This window comes from Nuphar pumila, chromosome 8, assembly GCF_984573655.1.
Source record: "Nuphar pumila chromosome 8, dmNupPumi1.hap1.1, whole genome shotgun sequence".
NCBI classification, from domain to species: Eukaryota; Viridiplantae; Streptophyta; class Magnoliopsida; order Nymphaeales; family Nymphaeaceae; genus Nuphar; species Nuphar pumila.
The window spans coordinates 123861953-123885697 of NC_143256.1; the positions used below are offsets into that span (position 1 = coordinate 123861953).

Here is a 23745-nt window from a genome sequence, read left to right on the forward strand (position 1 = left end):
AAAACCCAGTGGTACGTCGAATAACAGCTTGCCTTTCAAAAAAAAAAAATCTCAATCTAACATGTTATTTACCTTTCAGAGGTTGGCCACATAAGGCAGGGTGGTCATGGGGCCCTACCCGAGGTTTTCCTCGCTTTTATAAGGGTTCCTCGTAATAAAAAAAGCATGTTATTCTCGGATACAGATCATAAAATAAAATCAACTTTTCCATATCAAGATTTGGAGTCACACTGGTACATTTGTCCCAGATCCACAATATCACATCTGGATCAAATCTGATCCACGCATTTTTCATTTCAACATTTCCCCAACTATTATTTTAATCGGGTCAAGGGGGATCTTTGATGGACAATATCCAAATTCAGATTCTGATCTGCATGATCTGGATCATATATGACCCGTTTGCACTTATTTAGACAATCTCGCGGGTGTGCATGTTATTATTATTATGCTCTATTGACATCATCACAAGAGGCCGGGCTAAGCTCGGGCAAGCTGAGCTTGAACTATTCAAAATCTCGACCCATGAGGAGTCCGTGAAAAGGTTAGCCCCATATCGCTTGTTTTGAAATATTTTCATTCTTTATCTTAAGATGCCTGGCTAAAACATGTTTTTCTTCGGAGACATCTGATAAAATGAGACATCTGATAAAATTGGAACGATACACATAAGATTAGCATGCCCCCTGCGCAAGCAAGACACACACAAATCGAGAAGTGGTCCATTTTTTTTTGCAATCCTCTGCGACTTTTTTTTTTCTTCTCTTTCCTGCCCTCTTTGAAAGATGACGGGGAACCGATAGATGTGAATTCAATTTCGAGTTTGCTCTTTGAGGGGTCATTATGGCTATCTTCGATTTCATGGTATTCTCTTTTCTGTCTTTTTTATAGTGGATCTTCATGTTGTTTCTTGCTTCTGTTCTTGGTGGCGATCAATATTCGATTTTGGTGGATATTTCTGAGGCTAAAGTTGGGTGGTTTGTTCAGATTGTAGGTTTTAAGCCCCTCTGGCTGTGGAAGCTCTTAGGAAATTTGGGATTTATTTAGTTTTGTAAGGAATACTCGGGTATTCTGATTATTTCTCATGAGTTTTTGGCTTCTGAGTTCCTAATTGAGGATAAATATCCAAGTTTCTGAGTGGTCTTTCTTTTGTTTGGTATGTTACTGACATGCCCTTGTTTGTAAAGTTTCGAAGAATCAGATTTGTGGGAATGGAAATCATTTATTAGATGTTTGCGATCCATATTTTTAAAATTAACGTCAGTATGTTCATTCCGGTGGTTGTTAAGGGAGATGGTGATCTGTAGGTGTAGAATATGGTGTATCTCGGATTGCAAAATAGGGATTTTATTGCTCATTGTTCCTCTGTATTGAGTGTTTGGGACTTTCTCATTGTTCCTCTGTTAGGGGGTGTTTGCATACTTCATAGTGTGAACTTGCTAACCAGTTTCAAAGAAATCATGTGTAGAGTAAGGTGTATCTTTGTTTGTAATGTGAACCCCAATTCCCCCAATATGGGGGTCAAGCTTCCTTGATATTGGAAATGTTCTTCCCGTGCAAAAGGAATCATGTTTCTTTTTAGAAATTAGAAAAGCATTCTTCTCTCCATAAAACCTTGAACAGGAAAAAAGTTCATTTAAGAACGACACGTTGCTTCTATGTGACTCCTTTGCTCGCTTCCACCACTGCCTTCATTCCATAGCCACCATCATTTTCTAATGCTTATGAACCCCAATACTGTTTTTTAATGCTTAGGGAAAAGGAAACGTGGAAGCCATAAATTTCTGGAATTGGCTGCTACCACCTTGATCAATCTTGTGTCAAAGCATGTCTTAAACACTTGCTTCCCACCTCCTGCTTCACTCTTCAGTTGTCACACCCATTTCTTGCTTTGTCAACCATAAGTTGGTATGTTGCATGAGGAAGCTCTTTTTTATTGTTCAGGAGGATGGCCTGAAAAGGGGTATTTACTTGTAGAGACAGATGAATCACAAGCATCAAGAAGATCATAAGTTTCAATTGAGGCCCTTTTGTCTAAATGACATGGAGAATGGAGATTGCCTAATGAGAAATCCATGTCGAATTCCATGATTTGAGAACATTATCATATTTGATCGTGTGAATTCTGGTGCAGCAGACCTTGTGTAGTTTCTTTGGCTCGAATGCCGTAGAAAAGGCTTTGAAAAGTTTACAATGGGTTTCTAGAGGTGTTTAGTTTTATCTTTCAAGGTTAGTAGCTCAATACACACAATCTTGTGAAGGCAAATGTTCAAGGTTACGCTTGTGTGGAAGATATCTGTTGGATTCAGGTATTGGATCCAAAGTATGGATCCAGATATTGGACCTAAAGTATGGATCCAGGTATTGGACCTAAAGTTGGCCATTATTAAATTGTATCTCCTTATATATATATATATATATATATATATATATATATATATATTTCTCTACTTATCTTCTTGTAAAACCCCTGGGGTATTTTAGTCATTTCCCCATTTTTTCGCATATTCATAATTATGAATATGGTTGTAATTTATTTTAATCTTTTTTCCTTTCCTTTCTTTCTTTTTCTTTTCTTTTTTTATTGTTGACCAAAGTCAACCTTGAAAGGGGCCCATCACTAGTCGTTGGGCTCCTCCAACGGTTAAAATTTTAACAGTTGGAGGGGCTCCAACAACTAGTGGAGCCCCTCCAAGGCCTCACTTAAATGTGTTATAAATAGGGGTGTTCTCCCTTTGTATGGTTATATGCTTGGAGTTTTGTTCTCCATTGTTTTCAATACAACAACAACAAAAACTACGCCTTCATCCCAAAACAATTGGGGTCGGCGATATGAACCAAAAAAAAAAAATCATTTTGGGTCTTCCACATGAATCCTTCTCCTCCAATCATTTCTATCCAATGCCATGTCCTCGGTGAGGTTCAAAGCATTCATATCCTTTCCTATCACCTCCATCCATGTCTTCCTAGGCCTACCCCGACCTCTTTTAACTAATATATTTCCCCATTTCTCCATCCTTCTAATTGGAGCATCATTAGGCCTTCGCCGAATATGTCCAAACCACCGTAAACGATTCTCTCTCATCTTATTTTCAATGGGTGCAACACCTACCTTCTTACGTATCTCCTCGTTCTGAATCTTATCTTTTATTGTATTTCCACAGATCCATCTCAACATATGCATCTCAGCTACACTCATTTTTTGAATATGATGTCTCTTGGCAGCCCAACATTCCGTACCATATAGTAAAGCGGGCCTAATAGTCGTCCTATAAAACTTTCCCTTCAACCGCAATGGCATTCTACAATCACACAACACTCCAGTTGCACTTTTCCATTTCATCCATCCAACCTTTATCCTATGATTTACATCTCCATCAATTTCTCCATACTTTTGAATGATAGATCCCAAATATTTGAAACAATCATCCACCGGTATTTCTTACTCACCAACCTTCACTACACTCCCATCACTACTTCGTTGCTTACTAAACCGACATTCCATGTATTTTGTCTTACTCTTACTCAACTTAAAACCTCTTGCTTCCAATGTCTGTCTCCATAAGTCTAACTTAGCATTAACCCCAACTCTAGACTTATCAATCAAAACAATATCATCAGCAAACAACATACACCACGACACATTTTAGCATTTGTATTCTATATTTGTACCTTTGTGTACATTCGTTCAAGTGTTCTTGTGTCTTTGTACACATTTCCCTTTGTGGAGCTTATGCTTGTAGTACACATTATTTATTTTGAGATATTCTCACATGGTATCAAAGCAAGGTTGCCAAATGATTTGATCGTTTATTGGTGTTCATTATGGGAAGCATGCTCACACTTTCATTCTTGATTATTGGCGGAGGAAAACTCGTGCAATCCTCCTTAGTGCATCTCACCACAAGAAGTAAGATTCTCACTCTTTTTGAAGTTTTTTTTTCTCTCAAAGTTGCCTCTACGGGGGAAAAACACTCTCATTTTTCCTTTGGATTTAAACTAAATGGGTCCAATTATCATGTTTGGGCTAGAAATATGGAGGCTCACATTAAGGGTAAAGGTATTTGGGGATATGTCAAAGGCACTATTTTTTAACCTAAAATCACCATCCTTGAAAAAAGCAAAATTAAGGTTCTTGATGGTGAAGAGAGGGAAACAACCTTTGAAGACTACAACAAAAGGCATGAAGAATGAGAAATGAAGAACTACAAGATTCTTTCCTGGTTCTTCTCTACCGTTGAAACAAGAATAAATGCTAATATCTTGAAGTTCAAGAAAACATTTCAAGTTTGAGAATATCTTGAGAGAATGTGCACCTAAAGAGACTTATCCCATAAGTATTATCTCTAAAAGAAGACATTAACCCTTCAACAAGGGAAAATGTCCATTAGAGAATATTTTGCCGAATTATCCACCATTTGGGATGAATTTGCTCTTCAAGAACTTAAATGGAGTGGAGAGGCAATTGAGCTAAGACATAAGCAATTAGAAGATGATCACTTTTTTAATTTTTTAAATGGGCTTAGACCCGAGTTTGAGCAAACTAGATCCTCTCTCTTGTCTTCTTTTTCGTCTTTACCTCTAGAGGATGTGCTTACTAAATTAAGTGGAGAAGAAACTAGATTGGGAATGAATAAAACCAATCAAAGTGTGTTGGCCGTTCCCTCTAAAGATGAGGATGAGGGGGCCTATGCCGTTTCTAGATCGGGGAATAATGTAAAAGCATATAAACCCTCTCATTTCAACAAAAATCAAGGAGGCAAAGAAAATGGTAGGCAATATGGTAGAAGAGATTATAGCAAAATCAGATGTCACTTTTGCAAAGAACCGGGACATATTAAACCGGTATGTCCAAAATGGAAAAGAATGGTGGTTATGTCTACTACATTCCAACCAACCAAGGAGGAAGGATCATCAACTTCGTACAATGCCACATTGTCTTTAAATCAAATCATGGAAGCTCTTCAACCTCTCCTCAAGGGATCCGTTTTGGGAGTCGCCATGTCTACCTTCTCTCATCTTGGTAAGACTCTTTGACTTTTAGATTCAGGTGCATCCTTTCATATGACTCCAAATATTTTGAGTATTTCTAAATATATCAAAAATTGTCATATTCTTTTGTCTCTACCGATGATGAAGCTTTTCCTAAAATAAAATAAATTGAAGATTTTGAAAAACAAGGTTTTTTTATTCCTAAAGTTAGATTCATTCCAAAATTAAATTTAAATTTGCTTTCCGTCTCTCAACTACTGGATCATGGGTGTGTTATCGAATTCTCATCAAATAAATGTTGGATACAGGATCGCCGGTTCGAAAAGTTGATTGGGGAAGACTTTAGAAAAGAAGATCTATATTATATGGAGTTTTTCCAAATTCCAAAACACTCTTTTTGTAATGTTGCCCAACATAAAAATATAAATGTTTGGCATAAGCACCTTGGGCATCCAAATATTGTTAAACTTTCTTATTTACATTTTGCTAAAAATCTATGTAAAGACAACTTCAATTGTAATGATTGTATTCTTTGAAAAATGAGAAGCTCACTTTTTGGATAAAAAACCATGTTTTCAACAAAACCATTTGAAATTGTTCATTCGAATGTATGGGGACCGGCACCCGTTGTATCTAAGGGAGGTTTTTCTTATTATGTTATTTATGTTGATGATTATTCAAGATATTGTTGGATATATTTTCTCAAACATAAATATGAAGTCTTTTCTACCTTTAAGACATATAATATGATGATACAAAATCAATTCAATGGTAAATTACAAATTCTTAGGACCGATTCCGAAGGAGAATACCTTTCAAATGAGTTTAAAAGTTATATTGAAAACAATAAAATTATTCATCAAAGATCATGTCCCAAAACACCACAACAAAATGGCTTAGCCGAATGAAAACATAGACATATAATTGAAACCACTACGACCTTACTTATTTCTCAAAATATTCCAAAAAGATTTTGGGCCGAAGCGGCCCTCACATCAGTTTATCTCATAAACTGCCTTCCATCAACAAATTTGAAGCAAATATCTCCTTTTGAAACTCTACACTAAAAAGAACCCGACTACATTAGATTAAGATTTTTTTTTTGTAAATGTTTTGTGCTCACTGACAAAAGTGATAAACTATCTCCCAAAGCCATCCCTTGTGCATTTCTTGGATATTCGGAAACGCAGAAGGGATTTAGGTGTTATGATATTTGATCATGCATATATTTTAGGGATATTTCATATAAAAATATGCATGATTTCATGAGAAAATGATTTAAAAACCCAATTTTATGTTAGTTTCGAGTAAATGTGCTAAAATGATTTAAAAATAGAAAATGCATGAAAAATAGTTTTATTTTACATTTTAATACCTATTTTAGTGTTTGACATAATTGTAGTAGTTTAGTTTTTGAAAATCATAAAAAAATTAGAGTTAAAATAAACTTAGTTTTGTATTTTCTAAAACATAGTCATTTTGAGTTGTTTTGTAAATAACTTTTTGAAGAGAGGTTTTTGAAATGCAATTTTATAAAGAAGAGGGATTTTTGGAGAAAAGTTCAAAATTATAAATATCATACGTAGGGGGAAGAGAGGCTTGTCTTCTCTCTTTTGCCCAAGCCCTCTCTTCTTCCCCTTCCTCTCCACCTCTTCTTACCTCTTCTTCTTCTTCTCCCTATTTTCCCCTCTTTTTCTCATCCTCTTTCCGGTGGAGAATTCCGACAACGGCTGAAGCAAGAGAGAGGATTCCAACCTCTCTTCTAACCATTCCAGTTCGGTGAGTTCATTTTCTTCTCTCTTCTTCTTCTTCTTCTTTTTTTGTTTGATTAGTCTGAATTCTTGTAACAGTAGATATAATGTTTGTTTTCAATTCTATCGTACATTTTAAATTCAGCGTACTTAGTATTAGCCTCTGAATTTTATGCATTGTGCTTTATTAGATTTCTTTGTTGTTGTTTTTGTGAAATAAAAAAAAAATCGGTTCACTTTGATCTTCAATCTGATATGCTTGTGCTTCTATCAGTATGATTTCAGTAACTAAGCATAATTCATCAGATCTGTGTGCATCTGATTGGATTTCAATTGTTTTTTTTTTAGAAATTTGATATGAAATCCATTATTCTTTGATTTTAAAATCTGTCGCTTGATTTCAAAAAAAATAATTTCTATAAACATTTGATCGATCATCTGGATCGATATTTTCTTCTTAAGAGACAGATTTGTGCTTTGTTACTTTGATCTGAATGTTTAAATGGATCATCTGATCTTAATGTCATTTTAAACTAATTTGAGGTTGCCGATACTCTGATTTGAAATTCCAGTTTACCGTGACCTGAATCTGTCACAGAAGTTCCAGTGTATCCAGATCATCTTGATCTGGATCGAATTTTTTTCATATTTTTGGTTCACCTGAATTGGATTATCTGGATCATCTGCAAGACACAGGAAATTACAACGATAGAAGTAATTTTCACCGGAATGACAAATTCAGAGCATCTTGAACTTTGATCTGCCGTAATGTATGTCCGGCAGAGTCATTCCGGTGGGCTGTTGAGAGTTCCGGTGGAGGATATTGAGATTTCATTTCAGCTCCCTGAACCACAGATAGATCGGATGTTGTGAAACAGGAGGATTCGCCAGAATTTCTGGTGGCTCAGTTACCTGAAATGGTGGGAACCGAACTCACCTGTGTGAGGTAGTGTATTGTGATTCAATCGTGAGTCGTTGATATTGTATTTTTTTTCATTTTCACGGCAAAGAATTGTTTTGAAAAAAAAAATGTTTTCAGCAAGTGATGCTGTTTCCTAATATCTGGTGATTATTGTTTGAAGGTTGATTGATTGATTTTTGGCATTAATCAGATGTCTGTTTTAGATCAAACTAGTGATTTCTGAATGTATAAGATCTAACGATGTTAGTTTGAGTGTATTAAGGAGCATTTGATTGAATGAATAAATTTCTACTTGAACATTGATTTTTGAGCTTTGTAGAGCTACTGGTTTCTTGATTAATCTGATTATCGGTCATCTATCCAATTTCTAAGCAATATCTGGCCTACATATTTGATGAATGATCAGTCGTGTTAATTTTTGAACATATGTTACTAGTTGATTAGTAACTACTTGTACTTAGTTGTTTTGAATTTAGGTTTAATTAGTTGATTTGAAATAATTAGCAATGGTAATTGCTTTGTGATTAAAATACTTAGCTAATTAGTAATTAGTTTACTTAGTAGAGAAATATGATGTTAGTTTTTTATACTATTTTTAGTCTTAGAATTAATTAGTTAATTGTCATTAGCTTTCTTTCATGATATCTTTTAGAATTTTTTTTTAGTGTACTTTGTTTAGTATAATTTTTACTTTTATCTCGTGTACTGCTCGTGTCTTTTGACTTGTGCAGGATAGCACAGACTGGAGCGGAAGTGATTACGTGACACGAAGTACGAAGACTAAAGTTTCTTTTTACTTTTCAATTTAGAATTAGAATTTTAATTGGGTTTGTAAATATTGCACTTTAAGCCCTCTGCGAAGGGTATTCATTTGTTGTAATAGCTAGTTGTTTTTACTTTTCTTAAACATTTTACATTTCAATAATTCAGCAATAAAGAATAGTTTAGAATTGTGTGCTTGAATACGATATATTCTCGTTCTCTGAGTTCGACCCGATCTCATCCACTAGTGAGAACCGACTTTTATTATTTGATGGCTGGTTTTCACATGTTTTACATTTAAAAATCTTTTCAAAATTACAACGATTTAAAAGAAGACATCAAATTTTTGGCGCCGTTGCCGGAGAACAGCGTAATATTAGTATTCGCTTTATTGCCTAGTGTTTGTGTGCATTTAGGTTTAGAACCATGTATGTGCATATCTTAGAGACGAGCTTACTTTTCTGCACAACCCACCGATTAGGATCCCCTTAGAGGTGACTGTGTACGATTGGTACCATACACATAGATTTGATATTTCTTATGCATAATCTCTTATATGTGTAACTGCGTGGTGTTTGTTTAGTTTTTGTTGTTTTTAGTTTACTCGCTTTGTGGTTTGCGTGGTTTGGCCGCTAGCGCGTTAGTTAGGTAGAAAACCCAAAATTAAGACGGGTGCTACATCGGTCTACTTCAAGGTGTATGCACAAGCAATGATCACTCGACCCGAGCTAATTGAGTCCCGAGTTTCTTGTTAGGAGAACTCCTTATCCTATCACCATGGCCGAGAATCGGTCGTTGTTCCGTACCCTTAAGGAGTACTTCATGCCCACCATATACACTCCCACCTCCTGCATCACGAGACCTGATGTAGGAGCCAATCAATTTGAAATAAAGGCCAGTATCATTCAAATGCTACCATCCTTTCATGGCCTTAGCAACGAAGACCCATATAGTCATATTGATGATTTTTTGGAGATCTGCTCGACAGTGCGGATCAACAATTTTGGAGATGACGCATTGAGGTTGACGTTGTTTCCGTTCTCTCTCAAAGATAAAGCTAAACATTGGCTAAAGGCACTCGATACGGTTCAAATTACCACTTGGGAAGGAATGCAGCGCGAGTTCTTTAAAAAATGCTTCCCAATTGGTAAGACGAAGCAGTTTCGTAAAGCTATAATCAATTTCTCGCAGATTGAGGGAGAACAATTTCACGAGTCTTGGGAGAGATTGAAAGATCTTCTCCACAAGTGTCCCCATCACCAGGTGCCTCGTTAGCAGTTGGTGCAGTATTTTTATGACGGGCTTACTGAAAAGCACCGTCAAATGGTTGATTTGTCTTGTGGGGGCACTTTTATGCTCAAGAGTGAGGATGAGGCGTGGTCTCTATTCGAGACCTTGAGTGAAAACACGATGCATCATGCTTTGTCTTCACGGCTCGATAGGACTACATCTCTGTCTAATGGTCCTAGGAAAGTTGGGATTTCTGAAGTTGGGTCCGAGTTAGATTTGCATAACAAGGTTGACCAGTTGACTAGGAAGTTAGATCAATTCCTAGCAAATTCTTCGAGAAGTCAAATAGGAAGAGTGTGTGAGCTATGTGCTAGCCCTGCACATTTTGTTTCTGAATGTCCGGCAGCGCCATTATATCCTGAATTCGTTCAGGAGCAGGTGAATGCTGCCCAAGGTTTCGCTAGACCCATCCCTGATTCATTTACACCATCATATAACCCAGGTTGGCGAAACTATTCCATTTCCCCATCCCATCAGCCCTCTCAGACGCAGTATAGACCCAGTAACCCTTCACAAGGTTACTCGCATCCCATTTTTCCACAGGTTCATCCCCAGTCTAGTCTACCTTCTCTTCAGGAGCCCATTCCAAGTTCATCATTTCAAGAGAAGATGTTAGAGGCCTTTTCTGATATCAAGGCCACTTTTTGCTCCCATACGCAGTCGATAGCCAAGCTAGAGACTCAAATGGGACAGTTAGCTCAGACGTTGAGTAGACAAAGCCAGGGGAACCTTCATAGTGAGTCTGTTGTCACATCCAAGGGAGAGGAGTCCATGTCATTTGACTTGCTACCCACTGCTTCATATCCTGTGCAAGTCGAATCTGTTACATCCCTTCAGAGCGAGAAGGTATGTCTCCCCACTCGGGAATCGACTCATGAGCCCCATATCATTTCTACTGACGAGTCGATTTCCGTTATACCTCAGCAGAAGGGGCAAGGCCCTCAGTTGTTACAGTCATCATATAAACCCCCATTTTCTCAGCCTTTAGGATCACCGATTGTTTTTAGTAAGCAAGAGGTGCAAATGCATAAGGTGCTTGACCAAGTCAAGCATGATCATATTCACCACTTGTCTGAAGTTGCATTTATTGATAGTCGGTCGGTCCTAGACTCTCATTTCCTGACCAGTCTCTCAGATGAGAATAATCTCCGTTCTTCATATCGAGAGAGTTTTGATACTACAGTTAGAGGTAGACAGGATGGAAACACAGTGCGTAGTGTCACAGATGACACTCTTTTCTACATAGAGCTCGGTTGAGCCTGACTTCATGTCCATTGATCTCATGGACGATGAAGGATTTTTCTAGGGATCCGTCTGGCTGGGGACGTGAAACTTAGCGCTTTATGGGAGACAACCCATATTCTGTACAATTTTATATTTGTTGTTAGGATTTGTAGATTTCATTTGGTTTTATTTTTCGTTTTCTATCTTTTCTATGAGTTTCATGTTTTGTTATGTATACATTGCATTCATTACATTCATAGAACATGTATTTTTAATTCATGTCAGGTCATTCTACTCTTTTCTCTCATTTATTTCTCTCATGTGCATTTACGTAGTTTCATATAAGCATGGGGGAGTGCCACTGGGACAGTGTCATTCAAGCATGGGGGAGGGTGTAGAGTGCACACCTTGATATTTCTGTTTACGTTCTTGCACATGTTTACACATTTCTCATGAAAAGTAGATTTTTAAAGAAAAAGTTTGAACTTATATGAATGTTATTTCAAATCTGATGTTTTTAGAGGATTTTTAAGTCCCACGAAATTTTTTTTCTGACATAGATCTAAAAATTATGGTTGTTTATGTGGATTTCGAAGAAATGATGATAGATACATGTTAGAATTTATTTTGAATTATAAATATGAATATGCACAGTTTTATTTTTGAAAAACTAAGCAAATGAACAAAAGCTTAAAAGATGAGATCAAAAGAAAAAAATAGCATGCGTTAGGTTGTTTGGATAATTCCATAATCCTTAGTAGATGGAACTTAGATGTAAGTTGAAACTTTTAATTCCATTTTCGAAAAGGAGAGTGGAAAACTTTGTGATCCTAAGTAACTGAGAACAGATACAAGTTGAAATGTTTGACTCTCATGTTATAAGGGTGAATGAAGGAAGTCACTTTTATGTCTTAGTTGATATCTTTTGGTATGCATTGAAAAAGTATAGAAGATATTGACATTGCACAAGGCATAAAAGTAGACCACATGCAAGCTATAAGAGAAAAATAAGTACGCAAAAAGAAAAAGCGTGAAAAGAAAAAAAAAGAGAAAAGAGCTTAAAAAGAAAGAAAAGTGCAATGCTTAGAAGTATGTTTGAGAAAACCTGTGCAGAAAACATATGAGTGAGGATAAGTAAATGATAACTTGTTTTTATTGGATTTTCTAAGAATAAAACATAAATAATTGTGATATTTAGAAAAGTGAAAGAAATTCTTTTTCTTTGGTAGTGCATAAAAGACTCTAATTATATTTCGATTTTGAAATAATAGGAAATATTTGTGAAAATAAAGTCTTTGATTATCTACTACTTGTGAGGATGTGTAATATTATGCATACATGACAGAGATGTTTGTGGGTAGCATCACTGCAAACCCTCACGAGACCTTACTCGTCCACTGGGGTAACCCAGGGGTTGAAAGGGCTTGTTGCATGAGCTAAATGCAATCGTGATTCCTACGAAAGTGAGTTAGGTGATAGTTTGATTTCGTGCATTTTTCTAGTTCGCTCGAGGACTAACAAAACATAAGCATGGGGGTATTTGATCATGCATATATTTTAGGGATATTTCATATAAAAATATGCATGATTTCATGAGAAAATGATTTAAAAACCCAATTTTATGTTAGTTTCGAGTAAATGTGCTAAAATGATTTAAAAATAGAAAATGCATGAAAAATAGTTTTATTTTACATTTTAATACCTATTTTAGTGTTTGACATAATTGTAGTAGTTTAGTTTTTGAAAATCATAAAAAAATTAGAGTTAAAATAAACTTAGTTTTGTATTTTCTAAAACATAGTCATTTTGAGTTGTTTTGTAAATAACTTTTTGAAGAGAGGTTTTTGAAATGCAATTTTATAAAGAAGAGGGATTTTTGGAGAAAAGTTCAAAATTATAAATATCATACGTAGGGGGAAGAGAGGCTTGTCTTCTCTCTTTTGCCCAAGCCCTCTCTTCTTCCCCTTCCTCTCCACCTCTTCTTACCTCTTCTTCTTCTTCTCCCTATTTTCCCCTCTTTTTCTCATCCTCTTTTCGGTGGAGAATTCCGACAACGGCTGAAGCAAGAGAGAGGATTCCAACCTCTCTTCTAACCATTCCAGTTCGGTGAGTTCATTTTCTTCTCTCTTCTTCTTCTTCTTCTTTTTTTGTTTGATTAGTCTGAATTCTTGTAACAGTAGATATAATGTTTGTTTTCAATTCTATCGTACATTTTAAATTCAGCGTACTTAGTATTAGCCTCTGAATTTTATGCATTGTGCTTTATTAGATTTCTTTGTTGTTGTTTTTGTGAAATAAAAAAAAAAATCGGTTCACTTTGATCTTCAATCTGATATGCTTGTGCTTCTATCAGTATGATTTCAGTAACTAAGCATAATTCATCAGATCTGTGTGCATCTGATTGGATTTCAATTGTTTTTTTTTTTAGAAATTTGATATGAAATCCATTATTCTTTGATTTTAAAATCTGTCGCTTGATTTAAAAAAAAATAATTTCTATAAACATTTGATCGATCATCTGGATCGATATTTTCTTCTTAAGAGACAGATTTGTGCTTTGTTACTTTGATCTGAATGTTTAAATGGATCATCTGATCTTAGTGTCATTTTAAACTAATTTGAGGTTGCCGATACTCTGATTTGAAATTCCAGTTTACCGTGACCTGAATCTGTCACAGAAGTTCCGGTGTATCCAGATCATCTTGATCTGGATCGAATTTTTTTCATATTTTTGGTTCACCTGAATTGGATTATCTGGATCATCTGCAAGACACAGGAAATTACAGCGATAGAAGTAATTTTCACCGGAATGACAAATTCAGAGCATCTTGAACTTTGATCTGCCGTAATGTCTGTCCGGCAGAGTCATTCCGGTGGGCTGTTGAGAGTTCCGGTGGAGGATATTGAGATTTCATTTCAGCTCTTTGAACCACAGATAGATCGGATGTTGTGAAACAGGAGGATTCGCCGGAATTTCTGGTGGCTCAGTTACCTGAAATGGTGGGAACCGAACTCACCTGTCTGAGGTCGTGTATTGTGATTCAATCGTGAGTCGTTGATATTGTATTTTTTTTCATTTTCACGGCAAAGAATTGTTTTGAAAAAAAAAATGTTTTCAGCAAGTGATGTTGTTTCCTAATATCTGGTGATTATTGTTTGAAGGTTGATTGATTGATTTTTGGCATTAATCAGATGTCTGTTTTAGATCAAACTAGTGATTTCTGAATGTATAAGATCTAACGATGTTAGTTTGAGTGTATTAAAGAGCATTTGATTGAATGAATAAATTGCTACTTGAACATTGATTTTTGAGCTTTGTAGAGCTACTGGTTTCTTGATTAATCTGATTATCGGTCATCTATCCAATTTCTAAGCAATATCTGGCCTACATATTTGATGAATGATCAGTCGTGTTAATTTTTGAACATATGTTACTAGTTGATTAGTAACTACTTGTACTTAGTTGTTTTGAATTTAGGTTTAATTAGTTGATTTGAAATAATTAGAAATGGTAATTGCTTTGTAATTAGAATACTTAGCTAATTAGTAATTAGTTTACTTAGTAGAGAAATATGATGTTAGTTTTTTATACTATTTTTAGTCCTAGAATTAATTAGTTAATTGTCATTAGCTTTGGTAATCGCATCACCCCAATATAACGCAGGAACATTGGATTGAATCATAATGGTCCTGGCAACATCAAGCAGGTGTCGATATTTTCGCTCAGCCACCCCATTTTGTTGCACGAATGGGCACAATTTGTCTTGTTCTCTCTGTAGTTGTTCATCATGGTTGGAGCTTATGTCAATTAGATGTGAAGAATGCGTTTCTATATGGGGATCTATTTGAGACTGTTTTCATGCAACAAGAGGGAGTGTCAGAAGGTGTGTAGATTGAAAAAGGCAATTTATGGCTTGAAACAAAACCCTCGTGCATGGTTTCAAAAGCTGTTTGAAGTGATGTCACGCTTTGGCTTCAACAGGTCAGTAACAAATCATACACTATTTATCAAGAAAACTAACTCAGACATTGTTGTTATGGTGGTATATGTGGATGACATCATTCTTACAGGAGACGATGTGGAAAATATTGAAGCAACTAAGGCTCATCTTCAAAAACACTTTGTTACAAAAGACCTTGGTTTACTCAGATACTTTCTAGGTATAGAAGTTGCCAGGAACCGTGAAGGGATGATTTTGTCATGGACCATAAAGTTCAGTTGTTTGAAGAAGGGTCAAAACTGGTTGATAGCAAAAGCTATCGCTCACTAGTAGGGAAGCTACTGTATGTAACAGTTACAAGGCCAGATATTGCTTTAGCAGTAAGCAAAGTTAGCCAGTTTATAGACAAACCAACTGAGGTACACTGAAATGCAGCTATAATGATTCTCAGGTATTTAAAATCTTCTCCTGGAAAAGGGTTATTGTTCAGGAAAGGTGGTAATCTGGAGATAGTGGCCTATTCTGATGCTGACTATGCAGGATCTATAGTGGATAGAAAATCTACCACAGGATTCTGTGTGTTTCTGGGAGACAACCATGATTTCATGGAGAAGTAAGAAGCAAAATGTGGTTTCTAGATCGAGTGTAGAATCAGAATATAGGGCTATGGCCCAAACAACTGCTGAATTGATGTGGATTCGTACTGTTCTTCATGACCTTCAGGTGAAGGTTTCCTCTCCTATGACCATGATGTGTGATAACAAGGCTGCCACGTATATAGCAAACAATCTTGTCTTTCATGAGAGAACAAAGTACATTGAGGTTGATTGCCACTATGTAAGAGATATGGTTCAAGCTGGTTATATCTCTACCAAATATCTAAAGTCGGAGGACCAAGTTGTTGATATGTTTACAAAGCCTCTTGCTAGACCAAATTTCTCAAAATGTTGTGACAAGCTGAGCATGATTGATATCTATGCTCCAGCTTGAGGGGGAGTGTTGAGAGTAAGAGGTTTTTAGAGGTTATTTGAAATTTTAAGTTAATAAGGGACGTATATGTAATTTCTCCTTTTTAGCATCTCTATTTAACATAGAGAGTAGCCCTAATATGATTTACGAGTTCTTCTTTTCTAAACAGTCGTCTCTCTCTCTCTCTCTCTCTCTCTCTCCCTCTCTCTCTCTCTCCCTACCTAGGGTTCGGTGCTTCTCAAATATTCTTGAACAAAGGGTACACTAGTGTTGATTTTAAGCATGAATATGCTTGAAAATTACTATCAATATAGATGTTGACATTAATAACGTGCCTTAATGCGCTGATGGACAATTTAACAATGAATCAACTCTTGGAGTTGAATTAATCAACAATGTGACAAACAATCTACTGTTGATAAACAATATGAGCAGTTTGGAAATGAATCAGTTGTTGGATAGCCAACCCATGGATGGCCATTAAAGGACCATGCATTCCTCCTTAAAAAATGATATGTCAGGATAATTGGTAGATGGCCTTTCCTAGAACTCATGTGGTTAGTGGAGGTTAGCCACCTCTACTTATCATGTGAGAAGATTTTTTACTACACAAGATGCAAGAAGAAAATGACATTGCAATGCGGTGTTTCAATGCGGTGGGAGCTGAATTATAACTTGCACATACATAAAGATATTTATCATGGTTGCTTGTATAAATGCATGAATGGATGTTTTTCATGCTTTAGAAGCTTTATGCATGGTATGTAACATGATTGTATTCAATTTTATTTCTTGTAATCATTTTTATAACTATTTGGATTTGGATATGTTGATTCAAAATAATCAGGTATAATGAATGTCTAAACATGTTGCATGTATATTGTCTATGGTGAAATCTTGAATAGTGGGTTCATGAATCATGTTTGGCAAATCAATTTTTTATAAATTCATGAGATGTTAAATTTTTATGAATCCATGGGATGCTAAAACTCCATGGTACTCCACTATTGTGTATTAGAATTTAGTATGCTCAACGAATGAGAGGGTTATCAGGACCATCATTTCTGCTGGATATCCTCCATTGAACTACTATACACCTGGGGTTTTTTAAAATTCCTCCATGGCAAGGACTTACATATATAAGACCAGGATGGAGGCCTCATGGCTTTTACCAGATCTGCCCAATAAGTTCAAGTGAATGCTTTCATCCTCGTCTTCTACCACTTATCATATTCCTTTACCTACTGTCTGATTCATACTTGAAAACAGGGTCTTAATGACCAAAGACATTATAAACAGAACATGGAGGTACACATGGGCATTCTCTTCCAAAGACTAATCAACCTGCGATGTTTATGCCACACATGAAAGACACTGGAAAACAGCAGGTAAGCAGCACTTTATTCCTCACTGATGTCTGGTTTATCTGAATTTTTGCCTTTAAAACTTTTTCGGCAAATGAATATTTTGCTTCCTCTACACCCGCTCTGGTCACCCGAGTGGTAGCGGGCCTGGAGAGAAGGTGCTGACCCCTTTGTTCCAGGTTTGACTCCCACCGGCCTTTCACTGGTGGGTTCCATAAGGGCTTGGTTGTCGGTGACCCCACTTGGTGATTACGTGCTTCGGCGGGGAACTTGGTCATCAAAATATGAATATCTGCTTCCTCTAGAAAAGGTCTATATAAGTTGCACACTTCAATTTGTAGTGCAACACATCCTTTCGTTGAGGCCAATTGGAACTGAAGCATGTGTTGGAACTAGGAACTTAATTGTTTCACCTATGGCGCTATGCGGCCAAGAGCATCAGGACTATGTCCAAGTCATGGACATGCTTAGAAATATCATACCTTACTGGGTGGTGCCTTTGTTTGGTAATGAGAGAATTGTTATTAGAGATTGATAAAATGCAACATATTCTATGAAAAACGGTCTTAATATTTTTATAGATTAATGTCTAAAGCATGCATATCATACTGTGGATCGTATTTTCATAATTTTACTTCCCCCTGTGGTACATTTTGTAATATATCTCTGCTCATATCCTGTTGAAATCAGTCACATTTAGAGGTGCTTCTGCCTCTGTTCTGCCAATAAAAGATATGGTGTCATCTACGGCACATTTGAAAGCTCACAAAACCCATGCATGCTTGTCACTTCTATTAGAGTCGCACATTTCACTCCCAGAAATCCAGCCCATTCTACTGTGGAAAAGAGTTCCCAACACTGGATTTAAAGTGTGCTTTCTTTTGCAGATTCAATGTGTTGGATTCTATGTGACTTATTGCCATACAACATCACTTTCCGTAAGAAGTTTATTGGTCCATTTTACAAAATCATAAATGCAGAAATTTTCAATCCTTATTTCGTGCAAAACTATATTTCACCGGGTGATGTATGTAATTCTTGATGCCATCATTATGCCTGCAAAACTATATTTCGTGCTACAACTTTCCACTTGACTGCACTTGATTTTGATGACTGGAGAATGGCCTGAAAAGAATGCGCCTGCAAAATTTCGAGCTTGACCAAGGAACATGGTGAAAGTATCTCCTAATTCCAGAGCTCTCCTCTTTCACTAACCTTTGAAATCTAAATGGGCTTGGTAGGAACCCTTGTTATCTACCATGTCATCAGCACTAATTGTCTCTAGGATACTGATAATATACGCCATCTCCTCCTCAACTTCTTTCATCGATGGCCTATCCTGCCTCTTCTCCTCCAAGCAACCCATTGCCAGAAAGCCCAATGCCCTCATTGTCTCCAAGACCTCTTGTGAAGTTCCTGCCATCAACTCCTCATCCACCAACTCCATCAGCCTCCCCTCATTTGCCCTGTTCTGCACATACACCACTAGGTTGGCTTCTTCTATCCCTCTGCCAAAGTCGATAACCTTCTTTGAAGTTAGAAGCTCAAGCAGAACTACTCCAAAGCTGTAAACATCACTCTTATCAGTCAGTTGGAAGCTCCTGTAGTACTCAGGGTCCAAGTATCCCAGTGTGCCCTGTGCACTTGTTGATATATGTGACAGATCAGTGTCAACCAGCCGCGATAGTCCGAAATCCGAGACCTTGGCATTGAGCTTCTCATCAAGAAGAATGTTGCTTGATTTGATATCTCTGTGATAAATGGGAGGGAAGGCTGAGGAATGGAGATAAGCAAGGGCTTCTGCAGTCTGATGGGCAATGGCTAATCTTTGCTTCCAATTGAGAAAGTGATATTGGTCGCCATTAAGATGGTCGTAGAGATTACCATTCGAGATGAACTCATAGACCAACAATGGTTGCTCCAGCTCCACACAGCAGCCTAGAAGCCGAAGGAGGCTCCTGTGATTGACTTGTGAAAGGATCCTCACTTCATTAAGCACTTGTTCAGTGCTCTTGGTGTTGCCAACTTTCGCTGACTTGACAGCAACCACAGTGCCATCATCAAGGGTGCCCTTGAAGACTTCACCGAAGCCGCCGGAGCCCAAGAAGTTGTCCTTGGATAAGGAGTTGGTGGCCTTCTTGATCTCCTTGCCACTGAAGAGCTTTGCAGGCCTTCCACCGTTGCCTTGGGACAACATCTCTTGCCTCTCCCTGGCAAGCCTCTCTTTTTCCTCCTTGGCTGTCACTTTCTTTTTGTATACCAGGATGCCGACGACCGTTGCAATAAGCAAAGCAGAAAGTGAGATTGTCAATCCTGTGCACGAAACAACATCATGATTCATTAAATATATAAAGTTGCCTTACACAACTGAGATTGTCAATCCTGCGCATGATGGAACATCAAAACTTTCATTAAATAGATAAAATTGCGTTGGTCACACTAATCCATATGTTGGTGATATCAACATTGATAAAACTTACTCTAAAAAAAAAAAAACATTGAGAAAACACAGTTGTCTTATAACTTTTATTTGGAACTCTCTACTGGGACGAATATTGGTAGTTGTAAAATTAAGTGGGTGACATCTATAGAAAGGAGAAAGAAGGAAGAGGGGCTCAGAGACAAGATGAGCCACTCGTGGCTCGGTGTGTGTCCAGCTCGTAAAGAGCTTGTGAAGCAGGTTTGGCAGGCGAACCTGAACAGGTATTCTGCTCATGTAGGCTCGTTAATTAGTAATGAATATATTTTATAGGTATTTATATCATTGCAGCTCTGTTTGGGAGCCGGTGTCAGAAGCAGGGATGGGGATTTCCCTGATCCCTGCCTTGGCTCCGCTGCTTGTTTTGGCGTAGATGAGGGAAGGGGAGATAGGAGTGGAGTTGGGTCACTCTTTTTTGGCAGAGTTCAACATCCTTTCGAGGATCTTGTTGTGGACTCCGGTTCCATCTCCCCAAACCCATCTTAGCTCCCATCTCCCTCTCAACTCTGGCTCCCAAACAGAGCCCGAGTGCAGATGGTTGAAGTGTTTGGCTTGCAAGCCATAAATTTTAGTTGCTTGCAACTGTGAAACAGTAAATGAGCAAGTTTGAGTTGGGCTAGGAGGGAAGCAGATCAGGTCATGCTGAACATGAGCTTTTTTGCTCATGCCAACATCGTGGCGTCTGTTTTGTATTTTGAAAAGTTAAAAAATCAACAGAACAGTTATATGCTTAGTGACATTCATCCAAAATGCAAACAGATGGTCACGATGTTGTCCTGAGCAAAAAGCTCATGTTCAGCATGACCTGATCCGCTTCTGCTAGGAGAGGGATAGAAAGAGAGAGAGAGTAGGTGGTAGCTGCCTACCAATTTTCTAGCTTACTTTTAACCTATCGGGCTTGGAAATGATTTTTTCTAAAATCTGACCATACAGGTGTGATCTACATATTTAATTTTATAGGAATCGACTTTTGATCGTGCGATTCCAACACGGGGGTTTTTATAAGATTTAAAAATCAATGGTGTACAATTTTTACAAAATATTTAGTACTTCAAAATAATCTTTTTTATCAAAAAACATGATGCAAGTGTCATTTCTTAGCAAATCGACCATACCTAACACATCTGCAGGGTCAGATTTGTGAAACACAACTTGAAAACACCTATTGGCAGGTGGTAGGCTGGAGGTATGCTAAAAAAAGTAGTTGGCAGCTGCCACTATATATATATATATAATCATATTTTTTTAGAACTATGCAAAACCAATTAGTGGACAGAAGTTTTTTTTTTCCATATGACTGACCTGCAATGAGGGGAGTGCGATTTGTCCGGCAACCTCCATTGTTCAGGCATTCTGTTTTTCCTGCATACACAAAAACCGTATGTTTACTTTTGAAAAAAAATTAAAAACAGGCACCAAGTTGTGTCATGTTTGGTGTAATCACTCCCTATAATTTAGTTCGTGAACACCATAAATCATGCTAGGTTAGTGGGAGGAGCGTAATATATGCATCTCATTCCCAACAACTTATCATATTCATTTTTCAGCAAATAACCATTTGTTGTGGTTATTGTTCTAATAGTTTATGGAACCCTCAATTTCACAAGTAGGTAATGAATCAAAGGCACCTATAGTATATAAAAAAAGGGTCTTGGTGAATTAATTATTGGTTGGATGCTGGCATGAGAAAACTAATTCCCAAAGCAAGCAAAATATTCTATGCAAAAGGCTGTTTGACGTTAGAGAAGCAATGTTGGCGATCACCAATTATGTGCAACGGACATTAGCCAAACACACGTACACAACTATAAAATTTTTATATGCCTTAAATTATAGGGTTTAAGTGTGAAACATGGAAGTCCATTTTGTCGTTTAGTTTTCATAGTCAAACAGAGCATCACCAAAAAGTTCAAAAGGTAGGTGGTTATCGTCTGACATATGTTTCAGAGGATTCTATGTTCATCTTAGCCATCCAACTGATAGGTCTGAATATGGCTCGGAGCAGTTCACACCCAGGTGAAAATATGGTCTAATTCTAGCCATTGATTGGATGGCTAGGATTGAATGTAGGATGGATCTCATCATATATGTACGATGATGAAATCTGTATTCAACTATAGATGCAAGGTGAAAACTAACTTACTGTTTATACAGTTTCCGGTCAAAGGGTTCCAACGGAAGCCAGTATCACAATAGCACCTCCTCTTCACACCCACCTGCACCAAAGGGTTAGCCAAGCACCTGGAATTGGGCACTGCAGCATCACAGTCGGTCTGGTTCCTGCACTCCAGCTCCAGTGGCAACCTCCACTGCAACTCTATCCCCTGCGGCGGCCACCGCTCGACGGGCAAAGACAAGTCGATGCCAATGAAGCTCCGGTATGCGGTGCATCCTGCCAGGTTCGTGCTTGATAGCCGTATGCCGTATGCCGTTGCGGAGCCCCCGGCGGTGAAAGTGCAGCAGATGCTCATGTTCTGGCAATTCGCAGCCTCGGGCACCTGCCGGACGTATCTGTAGCAAGGGCTGGAGGGGCTGCAGTCCAACGGAGTGGTAAGGAGGCGAGGGACACAGTTGATGTACAAGATGGAGTTAGCACTTGTCAAATTGAAAGGCGAGCTCCGGTTCAGCAGAACTCCATGGTGCTCGAGGTCAGTGGTGGTGCATGTGTTTTTGATGAAAGGTGCCGGCTGGATCACGAATTTCTGCGATGCGGGATTGATCGATGTGATCGGATACGTAGATCCGTTTACGATCCGGAAGTAAAGCTGGCCGGACGTGGAGTTGCAGAAGATTGAGTAGTTGGGGTCGCCACAATCCTGGGACGTGCTCAGGGGGTATGGGACGACGTTGGCACCGCAGTTTCCGCATTGTTTTCCGGTAGAATTTCCGGCGAGCAGGGAGATAATGAAGAAAAAGATGATGGAAAAGAGTTTTATTTTAGTGAGGGACAAGGAGGTCTCCATCTTGGGGTTTGGAGGGAGGAAGAGGGTGGTGGATAATACATGAGATTGGTTGGTGGGGAGGGGAATATATATGAACGAAGGAGGTAAGGGGGGAGGCCTGTTTAGAGGCGGGCTTGACTTCCGCAGGTCTTCTATGACTTTTTTTTTTAAACATATTGTAATAATCAACTAATCCTAGCCGTTGGTTGTACGGTTAGGATTGAGCATAGGATGGATCCCATTATCTGTCAGATGGTTTCCGAGTTCGAGTTTAGGACCGGGGAAGCAAGCTCGTGGCTACGCTCGATCATGTTGGGCTCATAAAGAGCTTTCCTGGGGCGGTTTCTCCTTATAAATATAAAATAAAAAAATCTGAATGTAAATATTAGGTAATCTGCTCGGCTAGACTTGTATAAGCTCGTTAGGCAGTAAGAAATATATTTTACATGTATTTTGTGTAATCCTATTTCTCTCGTCTCTGAAACAATGTGTTTTTTCTATAAACAAGTGAGCTCGAACTCAGGCTCATTATGATCTGGAAGTGGGGTTGGCTCGTCACAATAAGCTCGGCCCATTCAGCTCGTTTACCAACTCTATTTGAGACGTTTCCACCTTTCATTTTTTGTTTGGGAGAGAGTAAGAATAATCTCATTAAGAGAAAACAAAACAAAACAAAACACGAACAATGCTAATCAGTGGTGGTCCTTAAATCAGTTTGAATGGGTTTGGTATGGGGGGCCCTCTGACTGAGACAGGGCCTTAAATGTGGTGGGTGTAGTCCTATATGGGTTCCATATCCTAAACCAAGTACCAGGGCAGTTTGAAACCGACTAGGTTAGATCTTTCAATATCGTTGGGTCCAGGATCCAATATTGTCAGAATCAGTTTTTAAACTGAATTCCTTTTCAAAAAGATTCAGAAAACCAGCCTCAATTGGATCGAACTAACTATTTAACAATTGATTTAAAAAAATAAATCAAAAAACAAAGAAAAAGATTCAGGAAAATGATCTAAAAAATAAATAAATACATAAATGAAGTAATTGATATCGGACGGTTCCGTTTAGTTGCATTTGATAAGCCAACTACTTACTAGGGATGGCAGTGGAC

At 37.8% G+C, this 23745-nt stretch overlaps 1 protein-coding gene, 1 long non-coding RNA gene and 1 other non-coding gene across 3 annotated transcripts; 2 read left to right on the top strand and 1 right to left on the bottom strand.

Annotated features, from left to right (window-relative positions):
- Positions 1 to 626: 626 nt before the first annotated feature.
- LOC149830566 (U6 spliceosomal RNA) lies at positions 627 to 732 on the top strand. The gene has a single exon (XR_016433937.1). It is a non-coding gene; the product is annotated as a U6 spliceosomal RNA (small nuclear RNA).
- Positions 701 to 19580, top strand: LOC149830567 (uncharacterized). The gene is made up of 2 exons (XR_016433892.1): positions 701 to 864; positions 17121 to 19580. It is a non-coding gene; the product is annotated as an uncharacterized LOC149830567 (long non-coding RNA).
- LOC149830568 (wall-associated receptor kinase-like 20) lies at positions 18149 to 22693 on the bottom strand. Its single transcript, XM_090016614.1, has 3 exons — positions 21838 to 22693; positions 20997 to 21056; positions 18149 to 19528 (listed from the first exon to the last, which is right to left on the bottom strand). Exons 1-3 carry the CDS (start codon positions 22655 to 22657, stop codon positions 18426 to 18428), a joined length of 1983 nt encoding a protein of 660 aa, XP_089872740.1. The 5' UTR covers positions 22658 to 22693; the 3' UTR covers positions 18149 to 18425.
- Positions 22694 to 23745: the final 1052 nt, after the last annotated feature.